Source organism: Haliotis rufescens, unplaced genomic scaffold, assembly GCF_023055435.1.
Source record: "Haliotis rufescens isolate VD_foot unplaced genomic scaffold, xgHalRufe1.0.p SCAF_34, whole genome shotgun sequence".
Lineage (NCBI taxonomy): Eukaryota > Metazoa > Mollusca > Gastropoda > Lepetellida > Haliotidae > Haliotis > Haliotis rufescens.
The window spans coordinates 3577132-3600000 of NW_025964046.1; the positions used below are offsets into that span (position 1 = coordinate 3577132).

The following is a 22869-nucleotide window of genomic DNA, read 5'->3' on the forward strand; positions in this document are numbered from 1 at the left end:
ACAGGCTGACAGAGAGACCACTGACAAACATTCTCCAAGCTGGGGTCTGAAACACTGGATCTGACAGGCTGACAGAGAGACCACTGACAAACATTCTCCAAGCTGGGGTCTGAAACACTGGATCTGACAGGCTGACATAGAGACCACTGACAAACATTCTCCAAGCTGGGGTCTGAAACACTGGATCTGACAGGCTGACAGAGAGACCACTGACAAACATTTTCCAAGCTGGGGTCTGAAACACTGGATCTGACAGGCTGACAGAGAGACCACTGAACTTACTTCAAGGGGCTAAGGGTCAGGCAAGAAGTTGGGAAGGTTTGCAAGAAATGGACGAATCTTTGGAGCGGATTAGTCATGCATTTACCAATACCGGGTTTTACTGGTGCAAAACTGTGCATGAATGGACACAAATGGACACTGTGAGTACCAAGGGAACGGAACACATGATTGTGGACCCCATGTGTGCATAATAACAGAGAGTCCCCCGGACTCAACAATAGCTCGGTCCCCATCCCCATTCCACTTAACAGTGACAAAATGTATAGGATAGATGCTACACCTTGACAAAACAGACACCGAAGAGCTGCCAGCAGCTTTTTTAGACAGAGACAGGAGGTGGAGATGAGAGAATGTGTCTATTTGAATCTTCCCAATTCCATTCAAAATCAACAGTGGGAGAGTTAGTACAGTATGTAATATGAAAAAACACATTGATATAAATTAATGTAAAATACATAAAATACATGGCACCAAAACAGATCTGAATGTTCCATAAAGTTGATAAAATAAATATAGATGGTTTCAAACATATTTGATAAAAATATCAGTTACATTGTCTTAAAACACATTTCCACTAAAATAACAATTCTATACAGGTCATAACAAGTAACAATATCTGGTGTGGAGCAAGATGTGAGGTTTACAATCTACACCCCATAGATGACAGATGGGGTAGTGGTTTTCCCAATGAAGTGAGGAACACATTGTTTCTCCCGTGGACTTGAAAAATAGATAGACAATAGACATGACAAAATGTACATACCGGTATTGACAAAACAGACACCTAGTAGCTGCCACTAAGCTTATGAGACGGAGGTGTGTGTCTTCACCAAATAGATGATCTCCCAGTCGCGCACACTCTTCCGACAGATGGGGCTGAGATGTGTGTCTTCACCAAATAGATGATCTCCCAGTCGCGCACACTCTTCCGACAGATGGGGCATGTTTTTCTGTTGAATTTGGAGCATGCTGAGGCTCTTCTAGACTCAAACAATGACAGACAATAGAAACAACAAAATGTACACAAGGATAAAACAGACAGCTAACAGCTGCCACTAAGCATATGAGTCTACGCAACAAAGATGACCTCCCAGTCATGCACACTGCTCCGACAGATTGGGCTGAGGTGTGTGTCTACGCCACATAGATGACCTCCCAGTCACGCACACTGCTCCGACAGATGGGGCTGAGGTGAGTGTCTACGCCACATAGATGACCTCCCAGTCACGCACACTGTTCCGACAGATGGGGCATGTCTTCCCGATGAAGTGGGGGGCACACTGAGTGCCACAGCACACGTGTCGACACGGGCGGAACAGACACTGGGCCTCCTCCTCCAGACACACCTTACACCGGGCGTAGGCGGGGTCAGCGGGGACAGCCGGGGCGGGGACAGCAGCAGCAGCAGCAGCATTGTTGACAGGGTCGTTGTTCTGTATGTTGTTAGCTGCAGAACAAACAAGAAGGAGGTTAATGAAATACAGAGATCGAGATTGATCAGATTTTCATGGCCAAGAATCCTGGAGTGTCATATTTTATTCTGATTATAAGGTCTAGGGAAAGCCTGTCTATGCATGGATCAACAACGAGGCAGTCATGGCAGGATTAGAAGGAAAATGTTTTTCAGCAGAGTGACCTCGATGACAAGGTCATGACTTGTGCAAAAAGGACAGAGGACATCGGAACACTTTGTGTCTTTGAACTACAGAACTACAAGCTCGTACTGGCCTCCGTGTACGTCAAGTATTGTTACTTCACTCCAGCAGTACTACACTGAAAGCAAGCTGACATCATATTTTTTTTTATTTGACTTTACAAATATGTACAAATATCCAGGCCACAGAGGCTTTAAATAGATAATTTATTTTAATGAAATTATTTCCATGTATTTCTAAAACATCAGCTCTGAGAGTTTGGGTAACTAACTGTGCCGTGGAACATTAACATGGGTGATAAATCAGGTCCCCAATAAGAAAATACAGTCAAGCAGAAAATCAGCACTGCACCTTTAATTTCGGGAAATAATTTTTAAATGCCTTCCTCTCTTTTACTACTTTCTGAATAAATGCAGGAGTGATACATCATAAAGTTTCCATTATTCATTCCAGTACAAGAGGGAAGCGAGGCTCACGACATTAGATATCTTAAATCAAGTCATCCACTTTGTTTGTCTGCTGTCTTCTTTTGTCTGACAATATACAGTTTACTTTTTCATATAATGGATAGTGTTATTGAGGCGATAAACTAATCCAATAAATGTGGTATCACAATCCAATAACTATGACGGACAAATGACTTGATCTTAGCTCCTCATTAATATACACATATGCCTTGTACAGCTGGTTCAAAAAAAGAAAAGATATAATATATAAAATGACTCCCACCTTACTGGTACCGGTACATTTTTGAAACATTTGGATGCAAATTTGATAATTATTTCCCTGTGGCCTACAACAGTGTGACTCCCTACCTTGCAGGAGCTGCCTCAGTCTCTCCAGCTCCTCCGCCTGTCTCCTCATCTCCTCGTCCTTCCGCCTGTTCTCCTCGGCCTGCCTCCTCATTTCCACAGCCAGACTGTTCAGCTCCCTCTGTTTCCTGTCCAGCTCCTCTCCCTGACTCCCGATGATGTTGTCCTTGTGTCCCAGCTGGTGGTCCTTGTCCTGCAGCTGGTGGTCCTTGTCCTGCACCACCTGTCCCTGTCTCTGGATGACCTGGGCCTGTGCCTGCAGTCTGGCAGTCAGTGCCTGCATCTCACACCGCCGCTGTGCCTGCTCCCGACTCAGCTCTGTGTGGTACTCCTCATGGGTGCGCTCCATCTCCTCATCCTTCCTCACCAGCAGCTGGTCCTTCTGCTGGATCTCCTCGCTCTGTCTGATGAGACTCAGGGCATTGGTGTGGGTTGACTCCATCAGCCTCTGCAGCTGGGAGAAGTTTGCGTCGGAGGCTCGCAGAGTGCCTTTGAGCAGCGCCTCGTTAGGGTAGAACCCACCTGTCATGGAGATGGTAGATGTGAAGATGCAGTGAGGGGACCTCATAACTAAGAGACATGGTTTTTAATTTTTTGGTTAACAGATTCAACCCACCAATACAAAGGCTGTGGCAATTAAAACAGACATAGTTTGACTGCAGTCAAGCCACTAGTCTGAAGTCCCAGTCCAGTCTAATCTGGTAAAATGTCTTTCAATCTAGTAAGATCAGCTGATAATTATCCAATCGGTTAGAAACAAATCTACTGTAAAAGGTTGGATTTGATACTCAAAAGCTCTGTGCACAGACTGTAAATGTATTTATATTTGCCTGGCTCCTCCATCTGTGATGAGTTAGAAAAACAAAGAGACACATCTACAAAGAATTTTAAAAAGTCAAGTAATAAACTGTAACTTTTTAAATGATATTGTCTACAACCACTGCAAAGACAACAAATGTCCTCAGAAGTACAAACTATACTGCACATCAAGAAATAAGGATACATGTATCTTTTTTCCCACAAATACAACCAGGTAAATATATATTCTAGACAGCATAAATTTATTTTTATTCTGACCGACCCAAAATTCAATAAACCAATAAAATAGTGTGGCCTCAAACTTGAGAATGTCTTGTAGGCTAGTTTGGGAACAGTGTAAAAGACTTGCAGATTAAACTCTCAGTCTCATTCAGGCTTAAAACAATAAAAGTATTGGTTCTCAGGCAATGACTGGAAAATGTAGTGCGGGCGGCAGTGGTGTTTTTTTCCTAGTTCCATCTAGTATGTAACCAAACAAACAGTTGTGTACCATCAACCTGGGAAAGGGCCTCCCTACATAAACAAGCATACAAACTCTTCTTGCCACTATGACCATAACATGAGATACACAGTATAGCAGTGTGCATATGAAGGGAAGTAACTGTGTGCTGTATGGATCGTATTGTTTTTAAGTATTAGGATTTGTTTGAAAATGGAAATAAAACTGAAACATGTGTAGGACTTTATGATGATGCGGGCGGTGCCTGAGAACCAAGATTATTATTCTTTTCAACCTTAGTAAAACAAAACACATTAAAGGGAGATAATATTAAAAACATATTCAAGGGAGATAATCTCATTTTTTAAATGTTATTTAGATCATGTAGCAGAAAATGAATGTTTGTTTGTTTGTTGCTTAACGCCGCACTCAGCAATATTCCAGCTATATGACGGCAGTCTGTAAATAATCGAGTCTGGACCAGACAATCCAGTGATTGACATCATGAGCATCGATCCACGCAATTAGGATACGATGACATGCATCAACCAAGTCAGCGAGCCTGACCACCCGATCCCGTTAGTCCTCTCTTACGACAATGAATGACTCTGATAAGAAGAGTGAAGGCTTTGCTTTAATCTACAGGCAGGATGACCAGTGACCTCAACATGAGCACAATACACTCACGGGACAAGATAAAGAATTTGAGAACAGCTTGTCGGATTTGCTGTACATCATACTGACATGCCAAGGCTGCCTTGATGGCCGCCATGTTCAGACTCGGGCGAAGTGGGGAGGGCGTGGCTGGGCTGCCAGGGGTGCCGCACTGGTCTGTGAAAAAAATGATATGTTCATTAAACATGGTAAAATATTATTTTATAGAACTCAGTTGAACAACATGACTTTTGTTCTTTCCATAGAAACTTGAATTTCATAGATCTACAGACTTGTACACTCATAACTGAATCCTACTCATATTTCCTTTGATTGTTGATATACATATGTTGATATTCCTGATTTTCTATCCAAAGCCTCTAATAAACACACAAAGACTGGGTTATCCACCAGAAAAAGACGTCTGAAGAAAATTAATTTGTGATAGTGGTGTCAAGTGACAACGTGATACACCTACATGTTTTGACATTGACAGTTCTTCATGGTTTATGTGTGTGTGTGAGTTGCTTTTAACAGTATTCCAGTTACATCACGGCGTGTCAGCTTAGTGTGGGAGGAAAGCCCTAAGTGATGCAGGTCAGACGTTTACCACTCAGGTGAAACCCACAAGTGTATATGGTACTGACAAACCTAGAAACGTAATCGGGGCCAACCCACAGTCATAGGTTTCTGGCGTGCCCAAGGGATGCAACTCTGGACAGTGAATTGCGGTGCCATAGGCGAGTGGGCCACCCGTGCCCCCTCATGGGTTAGGTATGCACTACTGAGGAATGTAGTGTGGGCAATACCTGTGAAAGGTTGACAATAATGTTATGATTCAACACTTAATTCATTCAGTATCAATTTTCCAAAAGTAATATGTATGAAACCTGATGATTATTTGAACTAGCTTTTCCTTAAGGGCGCACATCGCAAATCATCGCATCAAAACTGCTTGCACAAAACTATCAGAGTGAGCCTACATTAGTCTGTATTGACAGTGAAACGCCTGGGTTGCTCACAATAACCTCTTGTCAGTCTGAGGTAGGCTTATCATGAAACCCAAAAAATTGGCTTTTAATCTCTTTTTAAAAAGTAATATTTATAAAAAAAACTCCAAGTGAGTCAAACACAAACTGGTCAATAAGCAACAATTGCTTGCAGCCCGGCTGAACGGAACATGGAGAATTTTACCCAAAACAAGGTAAATTAGATACAACAATGTGTATTCTATCCATACCCAAGTACTGCGATATGTAGCCTATCATGTGGTTGGCGCACACGGACATAATAAAATTTGCCTTAATACACGTAATACATCGAGTCAATATTTCTGATTATTGCAGTACACAGCAGACATTGTCCATCACCCACCTTCAGCTGTGTCGCTCTCTGTCAGAGCCTGTGAAAGAGAACAAAGATATTACAGGTCATGATATACAATGTAAGAAGTTATTTTCAGATTGAACACATTCTTGGGTTTGGCCTCAACTAGATACCGACTATGCTGATGAATGGGTGGACATAACACTAATATGCAACACTACCTAATTAAGTCTATAAAGCTGGGACAAAGAGTGTCACAGTTCCAGTCTGAGTGCTGGGTTATTTATTTTTTATTTTGATGTCATATTTGGAGTCATTTCAATCAAAGCATAGTGTCTTGTTCGAGTGACAAGGTACGGCACTTTATGTGAATAACACGGTGTCGGAACATACTTTATACTTACTATCAAGATCATTTGTCAGTGGATGATACAATTAGTAGGATTCTATATTTTCATACTGAAAGTTGAAATACGAGTTATACCTATTGGCTAAAGAAGTCATCATTTTAATATCAGTGAGTGGTGTTTGGGTTTGTTGTCGAAACTTAAATTAAAGTCATACCTTAGAAATCTAACATATTTAACATTTTGCTCTGAAATATTTCAAACACCATTACATAATAATGTATAAACTGCACTTAGTATTATCAAGGAAGTACTGACATTATTGGTGTGAGGGTTCCCAGAAATATGTCTTAAAGGTGGGTAGATAGACAGCTGCAGGTGGAGCATATAAACAGCTGCAGTATATAGACTATATACATAGAAACTATACACCCATGTTTGATGGTGCCTAAAGAAAGTATACACCCTTGTTTGATGGTGCCTAAAGAAAGTATACACCCATGTTTGATGGTGACTAAAGAAAGTATACACCCATGTTTGATGGTGACTAAAGAAACTATACACCCATGTTTGATGGTGCCTAAAGAAAGTATACACCCATGTTTGATGGTGACTAAAGAAAGTATACACCCATGTTTGATGGTGCCTAAAGAAAGTATACACCCATGTTTGATGGTGACTAAAGAAAGTATACACTCATGTTTGATGGTGCCTAAAGAAAGTATACACCCATGTTTGATGGTGCCTAAAGAAAGTATACACCCTTGTTTGATGGTGATTTAAGAAAGTATACACCCTTGTTTGATGGTGCCTAAAGAAAGTATACACCCATGTTTGATGGTGCCTTAAGAAAGTATACACCCATGTTTGATGGTTCCTTAAGAAAGTATACACCCATGTTTGATGGTGCCTAAAGAAAGTATACACCCTTGTTTGATGGTGCCTAAAGAAAGTATACACCCATGTTTGATGGTGACTAAAGAAAGTATACACCCATGTTTGATGGTGCCTTAAGAAAGTATACACCCATGTTTTATGGTGCCTAAAAAAGTATACACCCATGTTTGATGGTGACTAAAGAAACTATACACCCATGTTTGATGGTGCCTAAAGAAAGTATACACCCATGTTTGATGGTGACTAAAGAAAGTATACACCCATGTTTGATGGTGCCTAAAGAAAGTATACACCCATGTTTGATGGTGACTAAAGAAAGTATACACTCATGTTTGATGGTGACTAAAGAAACTATACACCCATGTTTGATGGTGCCTAAAGAAAGTATACACCCTTGTTTGATGGTGATTTAAGAAAGTATACACCCTTGTTTGATGGTGCCTAAAGAAAGTATACACCCTTGTTTGATGGTGCCTAAAGAAAGTATACACCCTTGTTTGATGGTGCCTAAAGAAAGTATACACCCTTGATTGATGGTGACTAAAGAAAGTATACACTCATGTTTGATGGTGCCTAAAGAAACTATACACCCATGTTTGATGGTGACTAAAGAAAGTATACACCCATGTTTGATGGTGCCTAAAGAAACTATACACCCATGTTTGATGGTGACTAAAGAAAGTATACACTCATGTTTGATGGTGACTAAAGAAACTATACACCCATGTTTGATGGTGCCTAAAGAAAGTATACACCCTTGTTTGATGGTGATTTAAGAAAGTATACACCCTTGTTTGATGGTGCCTAAAGAAAGTATACACCCTTGTTTGATGGTGCCTAAAGAAAGTATACACCCTTGTTTGATGGTGCCTAAAGAAAGTATACACCCTTGTTTGATGGTGACTAAAGAAAGTATACACTCATGTTTGATGGTGCCTAAAGAAACTATACACCCATGTTTGATGGTGCCTAAAGAAAGTATACACCCTTGTTTGATGGTGCCTAAAGAAAGTATACACCCATGTTTGATGGTGACTAAAGAAAGTATACACCCATGTTTGATGGTGCCTAAAGAAACTATACACCTATGTTTGATGGTGCCTAAAGAAACTATACACCCATGTTTGATGGTGCCTAAAGAAACTATACACCCATGTTTGATGGTGCCTAAAGACACTATACACCCATGTTTGATGGTGCCTAAAGAAAGTATACACCCATGTTTGATGGTGCCTAAAGAAACTATACACCCATGTTTGATGGTGCCTAAAGAAGCTATACACCCATGTATGATGGTGCGTAAAGAAACTATACACCCATGTTTGATGGTGCCTAAAGAAAGTATACACCAATGTTTGATGGTGACTAAAGAATGTATACACCCAAGTTTGATGGTGCCTAAAGAAAGTATACACCCATGTTTGATGGTGACTAAAGAAACTATACACCCATGTTTGATGGTGCCTAAAGAAAGAATACACCAATGTTTGATGGTGCCTAAAGAAACTATACACCCATGTTTGATGGTGCCTAAAGAAAGTATACACCCATGTTTGATGGTGCCTAAAGAAAGTATACACCCATGTTTGATGGTGCCTAAAGAAAGTATACACCCATGTTTGATGGTGACTAAAGAAACTATACACCCATGTTTGATGGTGCCTAAAGAAAGTATACACCCATGTTTGATGGTGACTAAAGAAAGTATGCACCCATGTTTGATGGTGCCTAAAGAAAGTATACAGCCATGTTTGATGGTGCCTAAAGAAAGTATACACCAATGTTTGATGGTGACTAAAGAAACTATACACCCATGTTTGATGGTGCCTAAAGAAAGTATACACCAATGTTTGATGGTGCCTAAAGAAAGTATACACCAATGTTTGATGGTGCCTAAAGAAACTATACACCCATGTTTGATGGTGCCTAAAGAAACTATACACCCATGTTACATGGCGCCTAAGGAAACTATACACCCATGTTTGATTGTGCCTAAAGAAACTATACACCCATGTTTGATGGTGCCTAAAGAAAGTATATACCCTTGTTTGATGGTGCCTAAAGAAACTATACACCCATGTTTGATGGTGACTAAAGAAAGTATACACCTTTGTTTGATGGTGCCCAAAGAAAGTATACACCCTTGTTTGATGGTGACTAAAGAAAGTATACACCCTTGTTTGATGGCGCCTAAAGAAAGTATACACTCATGTTTTATGGTGCCTAAAGAAACTATACACCCATGTTTGATGGTGCCTAAAGAAACTATACACCCATGTTTGATGGTGCCTAAAGAAACTATACACCCATGTTTGATGGTGCCTAAAGAAACTATACACCCATGTTTGATGGTGACTAAAGAAAGTATACACCCATGTATGATGGTGCCTAAAGAAACTATACACCCTTGGTTGATGGTGCCTAAAGAAAGTATACACCCATGTTTGATGGTGACTAAAGAAAGTATACACCCATGTTTGATGGTGCCTAAAGAAAGTATACACCCATGTTTGATGGTGACTAAAGAAACTATACACCCATGTTTGATGGTGCCTAAAGAAAGTACACACCAATGTTTGATGGTGCCTAAAGAAAGTATACACCCATGTTTGATGGTGACTAAAGAAACTATACACCCATGTTTGATGGTGCCTAAAGAAAGTATACACCAATGTTTGATGGTGCCTAAAGAAAGTATACACCCATGTTTGATGGTGCCTTAAGAAACTATACACCCATGTTTGATGGTGCCTAAAGAAAGTATATACCCATGTTTGATGGTGCCTAAAGAAAGTATACACCAATGTTTGATGGTGCCTAAAGAAACTATACACCCATGTTTGATGGTGATTTAAGAAAGTATACACCTTGCTTGATGGTGCCTAAAGAAAGTATACACCCATGTTTGATGGTGCCTAAAGAAACTATACTCCCATGTTTGATGGTGATTTAAGAAAGTATACACCCATGTTTGATGGTGCCTAAAGAAACTATACAACCATGTTACATGGTGCCTAAAGAAAGTATACACCCTTGTTTGATGGTGCCTAAAGAAAGTATACACCAATGTTTGATGGTGCCTAAAGAAACTATACACCCAAGTTTGATGGTGATTTAAGAAAGTATACACCTTGCTTGATGGTGCCTAAAGAAACTATACACCCATGTTTGATGGTGATTTAAGAAAGTATACACCTTGCTTGATGGTGCCTAAAGAAAGTATACACCAATGTTTGATGGTGCCTAAAGAAACTATACACCCAAGTTTGATGGTGATTTAAGAAAGTATACATCCATGTTTGATAGTGCCTAAAGAAACTATACACCCATGTTTGATGGTGCCTAAAGAAACTATACTCCCATGTTTGATGGTGATTTAAGAAAGTATACACCCATGTTTGATGGTGCCTAAAGAAACTATACAACCATGTTACATGGTGCCTAAAGAAAGTATACACCCTTGTTTGATGGTGCCTAAAGAAAGTATACACCAATGTTTGATGGTGCCTAAAGAAACTATACACCCAAGTTTGATGGTGATTTAAGAAAGTATACACCTTGCTTGATGGTGCCTAAAGAAACTATACACCCATGTTTGATGGTGATTTAAGAAAGTATACACCTTGCTTGATGGTGCCTAAAGAAAGTATACACCCATGTTTGATGGTGATTTAAGAAACTATACTCCCATGTTTGATGGTGATTTAAGAAAGTATACACCCATGTTTGATAGTGCCTAAAGAAACTATACATCCATGTTTGATGGTGCCTAAAGAAAGTATACTCCCATGTTTGATGGTGATTTAAGAAAGTATACACTCATGTTTGATGGTGCCTAAAGAAACTATACACCCATGTTACATGGTGCCTAAAGAAAGTATACACCCATGTTTGATGGTGCCTAAAGAAAGTATACACCTTTGTTTGATGGTGACTTAAGAAAGTATACACCCATGTTTGATGGTGCCTAAAGAAACTATACTCCAATGTTTGATGGTGATTTAAGAAAGTATACACCCATGTTTGATAGTGCCTAAAGAAACTATACACCCATGTTTGATGGTGCCTAAAGAAAGTATACACCCATGTTTGATGGTGCCTAAAGAAAGTATACAGCCATGTATGATGGTGCCTAAAGAAAGTATACACCCATGTTTGATGGTGCCTAAAGAAAGTATACACCCATGTTTGATGGTGCCTAAAGAAAGTATACAGCCATGTATGATGGTGCCTAAAGAAACTATACACCCATGTTTGATGGTGCCTAAAGAAAGTATACACCCATGTTTGATGGTGCCTAAAGAAAGTATACACCCATGTTTGATGGTGCCTAAAGAAAGTAGACACCCATGTTTGATGGTGACTAAAGAAAGTATACACTCATGTTTGATGGTGCCTAAAGAAAGTATACACCCATGTTTGATGGTGCCTAAAGAAAGTATACAGCCATGTATGATGGTGCCTAAAGAAACTATACACCCATGTTTGATGGTGCCTAAAGAAAGTATACACCCATGTTTGATGGTGCCTAAAGAAAGTATACACCCATGTTTGATGGTGCCTAAAGAAAGTAGACACCCATGTTTGATGGTGACTAAAGAAAGTATACACTCATGTTTGATGGTGATTTAAGAAAGTATACACTCATGTTTGAATGTGCCTAAAGAAAGAATACACCCATGTTTGATTGGGCCTAAAGAAAGTATACACCCATGTTTGATGGTGCCTAAAGAAAGTATACACCCATGTTACATGGTGCCTAAAGAAAGTATACACCCATGTTTGATGGTGCCTAAAGAAAGTAGACACCGATGTTTGATGGTGCCTAAAGAAAGTATACACTCATGTTTGATGGTGATTTAAGAAAGTATACACCCATGTTTGAATGTGCCTAAAGAAACTATACACCCGTTGTAGTGTTTAGCCTTTTGTTTAGCAGTATGTTTACTAGCAGTATTACCGAGGTTATGTCCCTTGTACAATATTATGGGATAGCAAGTAAACGATCAAGCATGGTTACCGCTGTGTTGCGTTTTCTTCAACACGTTGTTCCATCGAACATCGAGTCCATCGACTCATATTAATGGCATTCAAGTTTACCAACTTGTAAACATCATATTGGCGACGAGCGATGGCAGATAATCAAGACGGTGAGGTTCCTCAACCGCCTGCGCCCGCGGGACCGGTGACTGTATTGTTACCAAGTTATCCTCCGTTTGACTGCAAGTCGGATGGGAAGTTAGTGAGGTGGAATAAGTGGCGCTCCCGATTGGAAAACAATGTGTTTGTCGGATATAACATCACAGATGACAGGCAAAAGAAAGCGTTGCTATTATCGTTTGCTGGGGACGATTTGAATGACATCGTTGATGCGATACCGGCAGGTGAATTAACCCCTATTGTTAATGAGACACATTTTGGAAAGCTTGTCACGGCGATAACGAATCACTTCAATCCACAAGTTAATCTGGAATTCCAGAGATATTGCTTTCGTCAATTAAAACAGAAGTCGGATTCAATTGATGAGTTTTATCATGAACTGAGACAGCATGCAAGCACATGTGATTTTGGTGATAGAATTGAAGCGGAGGTAAAATCTCAACTCATAGCTGGTTGCAAGTCGAACAAAGTTCGTGAGAAAGGCCTGAGTACCCCAGGCATGACATTGGCTGATTTGTTAACTCATGCCAGAACTCTAGAACTTACACATGAACACTCCAAACAAATTCAGTCCTCCACTCAATTCCAAAATGTGAACACTCACCAGGCAAACGCCATGACCCATAAGCACCATAAAAGAAAGCCACAGAAAACTTCTGATAACCATGATAACCATGAGAAGTCACAGAAACAGCAAACTTGTTTTAATTGTGGACGTGCTTGGCCTCATAGTGGGGGTCAGAGAAACTGTCCTGCTTTTGGAAAAAAGTGTGTGAAATGTGGAAAATCAAATCATTTTGCCAATGCGTGTAAAGATGGACATACAAATGCACCACGTGGTCGAGGGCATTTGAAGAATGTTCGCATGGTTGATGACTGCGGGGAAGAGACTTCTGATGAAGATGAGTTTGTCTTTCTGTCACAAGGTGAGAAAACCAAATCTCCAAAGTTCACCATGAAGATTAATGGACAACCTGTTATCATGTTAGCAGATTCAGGTGCATCTATCAACACAATTTCAAAAACTGTGTACCAGTCCCTCCGACCTAAACCCAATCTACAAGAATGCAGAACAAAGGTGTTTCCTTATGGAAAGAAGGAACCAGTGCATGTGCTAGGACGTTTCACAGCCACGATTGCATCGAAGACCGCATCTGCTGAAGCAAAAATATGTGTCGTGTCTGATGTTGATGAGTGTTTGTTGAGTTGGCAAATGGCACAGGAACTTCATCTGCTAAAAATACATGAATCCGTGTATTCTTGCAAATCTGAAGATCTGATAACAGAATACAGTGATTTGTTCACGGGACTCGGCAAGCTGAAAGATGTGAAAGTACAGTTGCATATCGACAAAGATGTTCAACCAGTGGCTCAACAGTACAGACGTGTACCATTTCATGTCAGGAAGGACATAGAAACCCAGATCAAATCTGATTTGGAACGTGACGTCATTGAACGAGCTTCAGGTCCAACACCCTGGGTGTCTCCTTTAGTGGTAGTCCCTAAACCAAGTAGTCCTGGCAAGGTGAGAGTTTGTGTTGACATGAGATGTCCAAATACAGCCATAAAGCGAGAAAGACACAACTCACCAACACTGGAAGAACTCACAACTATTCTCACAGGGGCTAAAGTTTTTAGCAAACTTGACCTTAATCAGGGTTATAACCAGCTTGAATTGGTCAAAGAATCCCGGTATATCACCACTTTTGCCACACACCTTGGATTATTCAGGTACAAACGCTTGAATTTTGGAATCAACAGTGCTGCTGAAGTATTCCAAGAAACCATTAGACAAGCTGTCAGTGATTTGAATGGTGTCATCAATATCAGTGACGACATTCTGGTACATGGGGGTGATCAACAGTCACATGACACAAATCTACATGCCTTGTTTGAACGTCTCCGTGAAATGGGACTAACTTTAAACAGTGACAAGTGTGTTTTCAACAAGCATTCCATTGAGTTTCTTGGACATGTGTTCAGTGCTGACGGCATAACACCAAGCCAGGCAAAACTGTCTGCAATCCTAGATATGCCACCACCCAAGAATGTTTCGGAAGTGAGGAGCTTGCTTGGAATGATGAACTTTTGTGGTGCTCGTCATGTTCCAAATTATGCGACACTCACCTATGAACTCCGCCAGCTGACTCGCAAGGATGCTCAGTGGGACTGGACAGAGAAACACCAAACAGCCCTTGACAACCTGAAATCTGAACTGTGTAAAGCGACAACACTGAGTTTCTTTGATCCACAAAAACATACAGAGCTGTATGTTGACGCAAGCCCTGTTGGTTTGTGTGCGGTGCTTACTCAACCAGATTCGGATGGAAAACCCAAAGTGATTCAGTTTGCAAGCAGATCGCTCACACCCACAGAACAGAGGTACTCTCAAACTGAACGGGAAGCTTTGGCTGTCACTTGGTCTTGTGAACATTTTCACATATATGTGTTTGGATCAGTGTTTACCATATTCACCGATCATAAGCCATTAACTACACTGTTCAGGAACCCAAAGGCATCGTTACCTCCCAGAATTGAAAGATGGGTGATGAGGATTCAGCAATATCAATTCAAGATTGTCTACAGACCAGGAGCAGATAATCCGGCAGATTATCTTAGTAGACATCCAGTCCAGCAATCTGCAAGTCATAGAGAAGAGAAGATTGCTGAAGAATACATTAACTATGTTGTTACCACAGCAATCCCTAAAACCATGACGACAGACCATGTTGCTAAGGCAACAAGGAATGACCCGGTATTACAAGCTGTTATTCAGGCCTTGAACACAGGCAACTGGAAGTCAAGCAATAATGTAGACAAGGTGTATGACTCTTTGTACAAGTGTCGTAATGAACTGTCTGTCGCCATGAACAATCAAATACTGTTGAAAGGTGCTCAAATTGTGTTGCCACCAAGCTTACACAGACACGCTGTTGATCTAGCTCATGCTGGTCACCAGGGCATCGTGAAAACAGTTTCCCTGCTTCGTGAGAAGATATGGTTTCGTGGATTGCACAATATGGTGGAACATGTGGTTAAAAACTGGATGACATGTCAAATCACAACTGATTTGCCAGCACGTGAACCCCTCAAAATGTCAGAATTGCCAGATGGACCATGGCAAGAGCTTAGTGCTGATTTCGGTCAGATATCAACTGGTGAATATCTGCTGGTGGTGCAAGATGAATATTCACGTTATGTCATTGTAGACATACTTAAGGGCATCTCTGGTCGCAATGTAATTCCAAGACTTGAGAAAATCTTTTCAGAGTTTGGGATACCACATCAGCTCAAGACGGACAACGGCCCACCATTTAATGGCTACGAGTTCAGGACATATGCAGAACACACTGGATTCAAACATCGGAAAATAACTCCATTATGGCCGCAAGCCAATGCAGAAACTGAACGCTTCATGCGTACCATCAAAAAGTGCATTAAAGGTGCTATTGCACAAGGACAAAACTGGAAACAGGAAATGTATCGATTCCTGTTGTCTTACCGGACAACACCACACACGTCAACAGGTGTTCCTCCAGCAACCGCCATGTTTAACAGAAATCTGCGAAATCGTCTGCCTAGTTTGTCCAAGTCATCAAAATCCAGAAACAGGAAAATGAGACAGAGAGACATGGCAGCTAAACATGCAATGAAGCAGTATGCTGACAGAAAGGCTTATGTCAAGCCACACAGTTTCAAGGAAGGGGATGCAGTTCTCCTGAAAGACACGTCAATGAGGAAGTCCAACACCCCATATGAGCCTGTGCCTTTAACAGTAACATCCACAAAAGGCTCGATGGTCAGTGCAGAGTGTGGGGGGAGGAAGGTAACAAGAAACAGCAGTTTCTTTAAGAAGTCACCCCAACATCCTACTCACTCCAATATTCAGGACACAGTTGACACACCAGAATGTGATGGTCAACAAGTTCCAGTCATTGACAATGAAGATCAAGCAGTGATTGATCCTATTGAACAGGTTGAACCAAATGAACCTATGCGCAGATATCCAACAAGAGATCGAAGACCTCCGAGTAAATACAAGGACTTTTTCATGTAAAGTGCAATGTACAAATGTGTGCACATGTGAACTGAAGCCTGAACTGTGTTTGAAATTATGTGTTCAGTTAATTCATTAATTGAAAGCTGGATTATGTTTTAAGATCTAGTCAATAGTTATCAGTATTATTTACTTTCAGCAAAGAGACTATATTTGCAATAATGTGAAGATTTTCACAGGTATATTTTGTCTTGGCAATTTCATGTTGTCACAAGTTCTTGAAGTTAACTCATAGGTTAAACTAATCATTTAGCCAGTCTAATTATTGATCCCTCAATAAGTATCCAAGGAGGGGAGAGGTTGTAGTGTTTAGCCTTTTGTTTAGCGGTATGTTTACTAGCAGTATTACCGAGGTTCCCTTGTACAATATTATGGGATAGCAAGTAAACGATCAAGCATGGTTACCACTGTGTTGCGTTTTCTTCAACACGTTGTTCGATCGAACATCGAGTCCATCGACTCATATTAATGGCATATAAGTTTACCAACTTCATACCCATGTTTGATGGTGCCTAAAGAAACTATACACCCATGTTTGATGGTGCCTAAAGAAAGTATACACCCATGTTTGATGGTGCCTAAAGAAAGTAGACACCGATGTTTGATGGTGCCTAAAGAAAGTATACACCCTTGTTTGATGGTGCCTAAAGAAAGTATACACCAATGTTTGATGGTGCCTAAAGAAACTATACACCCATGTTTGATTGTGGCTAAAGAAAGTATACACCAATGTTTGATGGTGCCTAAAGAAACTATACACCCATGTTTGATGGTGATTTAAGAAAGTATACACCTTGCTTGATGGTGCCTAGAAACTATACACCCATGTTTAATGGTGCCTAAAGAAAGTATACACCTTGCTTGATGGTGCCTAAAGAAAGTATACACCCATGTTTGATGGTGCCTAAAGAAACTATACACCCATGTTTGATGGTGACTAAATAAAGTATACACCCATGTTTGATGGTGCCTAAAGAAACTATACACCCATGTTTGATGATGATTTAAGAAAGTATACACCCATGTTTGATGGTGACTAAAGAAAGTATACACCTTTGTTTGATGGTGGCAAAAAATGAAACAAACAAGAAATGGTTTTTGGACCTTAAGTGTTTCTGTGACTGTTTCCAGCCTAGTCATCTTTTGAATGTTTTTGCAATCTTTGGTCAAATCAAATTTTCGAGTGTATATTTTCTTTGCCAGTTTATTTTACATACTGCCACTGTATACAGAGTATAGTTGCAATCGATTCACTATACAAGAAACACGTACCCCAACGCTAGAAACCTATCTACAATAACAAGAACAGTGTTACAAAAGAAATATTAAACTGTGTTATAACATACCTCAGCCTCCTGAGCTTCCAAAGTAAAGTTATCTCCCTTGTGCTGCTTCACAAAGACGCAGTGAGGGGCGTGTCTGGCATGCTGCACCCAGGGGTCGGCCTCGGGCTTCCAGTGATGCAGGCCACACCCACAGGCAAAACACACAACCTTGTCTGTGTACCCTGGTGAATATAGATGTTATATGTATAACTATAATAACCTATGATATATTATATACAGGGTTTATGATCCACCACTATACAGAAACACACAACCTTATCCTTGTACCCTGGTGAATATAGATGTTATATGTATAACTATAATAACCCATGATATATTATATACAGGGTTTATGATCCACCACTATACAGAAACACATAACCTTGTCTGTGTACCCTGGTGAATATAGATGTTATATGTATAACTATAATAACCCATGATATATCCACCACTATACAGAAACACACAACCTTGTCTGTGTACCCTGGTGAATATAGATGTTATATGTATAACTATAATAATCCATGATATATTATATACAGGGTTTATGATCCACCACTATACAGAAACACACAACCTTGTCTGTGTACCCTGGAGGGTGAATATAGATGTTATATGTATAACTATAATAACCCATGATATATTATATACAGGGTTTATGATCCACCACTATACAGAAACACACAACCTTGTCTGTGTACCCTGGAGGGTGAATATAGATGTTATATGTATAACTATAATAACCCATGATATATTATATACAGGGTTTATGATCCACCACTATACAGAAACACACAACCTTGTCTGTGTACCCTGGAGGGTGAATATAGATGTTATATGTATAACTATAATAACCCATGATATATTATATACAGGGTTTATGATCCACCACTATACAGAAACACACAACCTTGTCTGTGTACCCTGGTGAATATAGATGTTATATGTATAACTATAATAACCCATGATATATTATATACAGGGTTTATGATCCACCACTATACAGAAACACACAACCTTGTCTGTGTACCCTGGTGAATATAGATGTTATATGTATAACTATAATAACCCATGATATATTATATACAGGGTTTATGATCCACCACTATACAGAAACACACAACCTTGTCTGTGTACCCTGGTGAATATAGATGTTATATGTATAACTATAATAACCCATGATATATTATATACAGGGTTTATGATCCACCACTATACAGAAACACACAACCTTGTCTGTGTACCCTGGTGAATATAGATGTTATATGTATAACTATAATAACCCATGATATATTATATACAGGGTTTATGATCCACCACTATACAGAAACACACAACCTTGTCTGTGTACCCTGGAGGGTGAATATAGATGTTATATGTATAACTATAATAACCCATGATATATTATATACAGGGTTTATGATACACCACTATACAGAAACACACAACCTTGTCTGTGTACCCTGGTGAATATAGATGTTATATGTATAACTATAATAACCCATGATATATTATATACAGGGTTTATGATCCACCACTATACAGAAACACACAACCTTGTCTGTGTACCCTGGAGGGTGAATATAGATGTTATATGTATAACTATAATAACCCATGATATATTATATACAGGGTTTATGATCCACCACTATACAGAAACACACAACCTTGTCTGTGTACCCTGGTGAATATAGATGTTATATGTATAACTATAATAACCCATGATATATTATATACAGGGTTTATGATCCACCACTATACAGAAACACACAACCTTGTCTGTGTACCCTGGAGGGTGAATATAGATGTTATATGTATAACTATAATAACCCATGATATATTATATACAGGGTTTATGATCCATCACTATACAGAAACACACAACCTTGTCTGTGTACCCTGGAGGGTGAATATAGATGTTATATGTATAACTATAATAACCCATGATATATTATATACAGGGTTTATGATCCATCACTATACAGAAACACACAACCTTGTCTGTGTACCCTGGTGAATATAGATGTTATATGTATAACTATAATAACCCATGATATATTATATACAGGGTTTATGATCCACCACTATACAGAAACACACAACCTTGTCTGTGTACCCTGGTGTATATAGATGTTATATGTATAACTATAATAACCCATGATATATTATATACAGGGTTTATGATCCAGAACTATACAGAAACACACAACCTTGTCTGTGTACCCTGGTGAATATAGATGTTATATGTATTATGTGTTAATTATAATAATCCATAATATATCATATACAGGGTTTATGATCCATCACTATGCAGAAATGCATTGCTTGGAGACAGAAAATATATAAGCTGGGACCTGAAGGAATGTACAAAAATTAAACATTCTACATGAAAATGGTTTATTAATTTCATTAGTGGTTTGAAAAGTCCAAGTCTTTTATACACCCAAGTTACCACCGCTGTCCTAGAAAAACACAATTTGTGGAATGTTGTCAACAATCTTAAGCTATGACGTCATTCCTAGAGTGACGTCATTATGACCTTACGTCACAATAAGATTCAAATGATTCAACAACTCTGTCCAGGTGACGGAAACAATACAATGGTGTGTGCGAAGTGATATTAACACCCGTGCACATACAATTTTTATTTCTAACCCTTTGGGTAATAATATAATATATACAGGGTTTATGATCCAACACTATGCAGAAATGCATTGATTGGACATAGATACACAAACTGAAGCATTCTACATGAAATCTAGTTGTTTGAGTCCAGTCTCTTCAAACACCCAAGTTTGTTATCATGACTATTACATATTTAGACAGTTCATTGAGTACGATTGCGGGGCCCTCACATATCTCATCAGAACCCTGAAATTTAATACCTTATTCAACGTAATAAGTGCCCCGCTCTAATAAGCGCCACAGCGATATTTACTAATATATTGGCGAGTAAACCATCCCAATTTGCACCCCTTCCGATTGATCGATGTACACAAGACATATTTGTGTGTTATATATATGTATCCTTAATTATGGGCAATTAATTTCTGGAAAAATATATCTGTCGATTATAAACATTTCAGGCTGTCAGCATCCTCCACGAAATTTACGATATTTCAAAATAATATTCTAATAAGAGCCCCCTATTTCTAATTTTGAGAGTTACCTGGGTGCTTATTATGTCGAATACGGTATCTGTATTGGGGCTCTCTGAACCCTAGTTAGTTCAGCAAAAACAGATAAAACCGCATAAAGGATATGTATATCACACACGACTACACACATACATCAATACTCACACACAGAACCTGTCATCAGTATAGACAGTTTATAAATGAGTAAAAGTACATGTATCCAGTGTTGTTTGTATATAGTTGTTGTAGACCATTTACATTTTGCACATATGCATGATATAGCAAGTACAGTACAACTTGTTGAACATGTTGATAATTTGGAAACTGTTTTGTATGACACAGTCTTGAACTTGATAACAATTTAGCAGTAGAAATGTTTTCATGTGACAATTGCTTGAATGTAGCTTACCTGTGAAATAAAACCCTGCTTGGCAAAGCTGATCAGCTGTTTGTCTGACTTGTGCAGGCCAATATTTAAATGTCTCTAGTCTGTCCTGCATTTCCTCAAACTGAGGGTGTTTAAACATAGGATCACCACTCACAAAGAGGTTGTCACAAGATTGTCCTAGATGTTGTGATCTGATCTTGTTTTCCAAGTCTCTTGGTATATTTCCAATATCCAGGTATTTGACAACAGGACAATTCTTCGACATCTCCTGGTGTCTCTTGACAGGTTCATCTACATCATACAACATCTCCAGCCCACAGAACACACACCTGACCACGGCCCCCTCCCCCTGGTACACAAACCCCGACCCCGCCCACACCTCAGCCCGTGGGTGGGTAGGGCTGGGGAAGGTGAGGAGTCGGTGACTCTCAAACAACATCGACCCAATTCGTTCATCACCCACATTGACCTGATTTTCAGTATCCGAATGCTCGGGCGTTCTGGGAGTATTATATCTGTCGTACACAGCCAGCACGCTCTGTTCCTGGGTACCAGAGACTGTGTCACTTGGTGTGTCCTCCGTCGACGTCGGTGTGCTCATCTGCAAACGTCGTCGGACGTTACGGGGGTCACCTGGTCGGGTTCTCCCGGGTCTCCGAGCTGTCAAAAGTGCCGGCGTGTGTCTCGCTAAGAAGGCACAGTCCGGACTAAGGACACGGTGCACGGCCATCGGCGACTCGCCTGACCATCCCCGGAACGACACAGAACACTGGAAACACTTCACCTCGTCCCCCAGGGCCCCAGGGTGGCGATAAAACCCAGCTTTTGACAACTTCATGGGGGAATTGTATGTCAACAAAGACGCGTTGTTCCTCCTGCCCGGCTCTGGTAGCGGGTACTCCTGGAAACTGGCGAGTCTCCTGAGGCTGTCATCCATGCCATTAACAGAACCGGTATCCATTGTAACAGAATCACAACAATTCCAAGGGAGATGCACTTTAGATTCAACACAAAAGGCAAATTTGGGTAACACTTTCCAAAATATCAACAGAAGTCGGCCATGTTTCTTGGGATATTCCGGTAAAGGGAGATTAATCTTGGGAGTACAATTTCTAAAAATAGATGTACGCTGCGTGTCATTTCCTGTTTGTCGAATATTAATACAATTTGATAATATAGACTAGTATAGGCATACGATGGTGAATGTACCCAAACAAAGAATAAACCCACCAGCTAGTAGAAACAGCGTAGCAACACATTCCATGTATTAACTTTAACTGAGAATGCAAATATAATAATTAATCTATTAAAATATAATGTATGAAAAAATAACTTAATATAGACCATATGTATTTCTAGATATTTTCATTGGTTTTCATGTATAATGCAAACTGGAGTCAATTATTCATCATAGATTCAAGCGTGTTGATATTGTACGGACGCTTCATATACTATTACAGCTGCATTACATTGGAAGAAAGGTAAAATCTCATGGGATGAACCCCCAACTCTCCCAGTTAGTCTCACATATGAGTGAGTGAGTTGGGTTTAACGCCGCTTTTAACATTATT

At 39.9% G+C, this 22869-nt stretch overlaps 1 protein-coding gene across 1 annotated transcript; it reads right to left on the reverse strand.

Annotated features, from left to right (window-relative positions):
* Positions 1–899: 899 nt before the first annotated feature.
* Positions 900–22360, reverse strand: LOC124148319 (baculoviral IAP repeat-containing protein 2-like). The gene is made up of 6 exons (XM_048380946.1): positions 21320–22360; positions 17795–17955; positions 6036–6063; positions 4695–4838; positions 2753–3271; positions 900–1729 (listed from the first exon to the last, which is right to left on the reverse strand). Exons 1-6 carry the CDS (start codon positions 22257–22259, stop codon positions 1482–1484), a joined length of 2040 nt encoding a protein of 679 aa, XP_048236903.1. The 5' UTR covers positions 22260–22360; the 3' UTR covers positions 900–1481.
* Between the last annotated feature and the right edge of the window lie 509 nt (positions 22361–22869).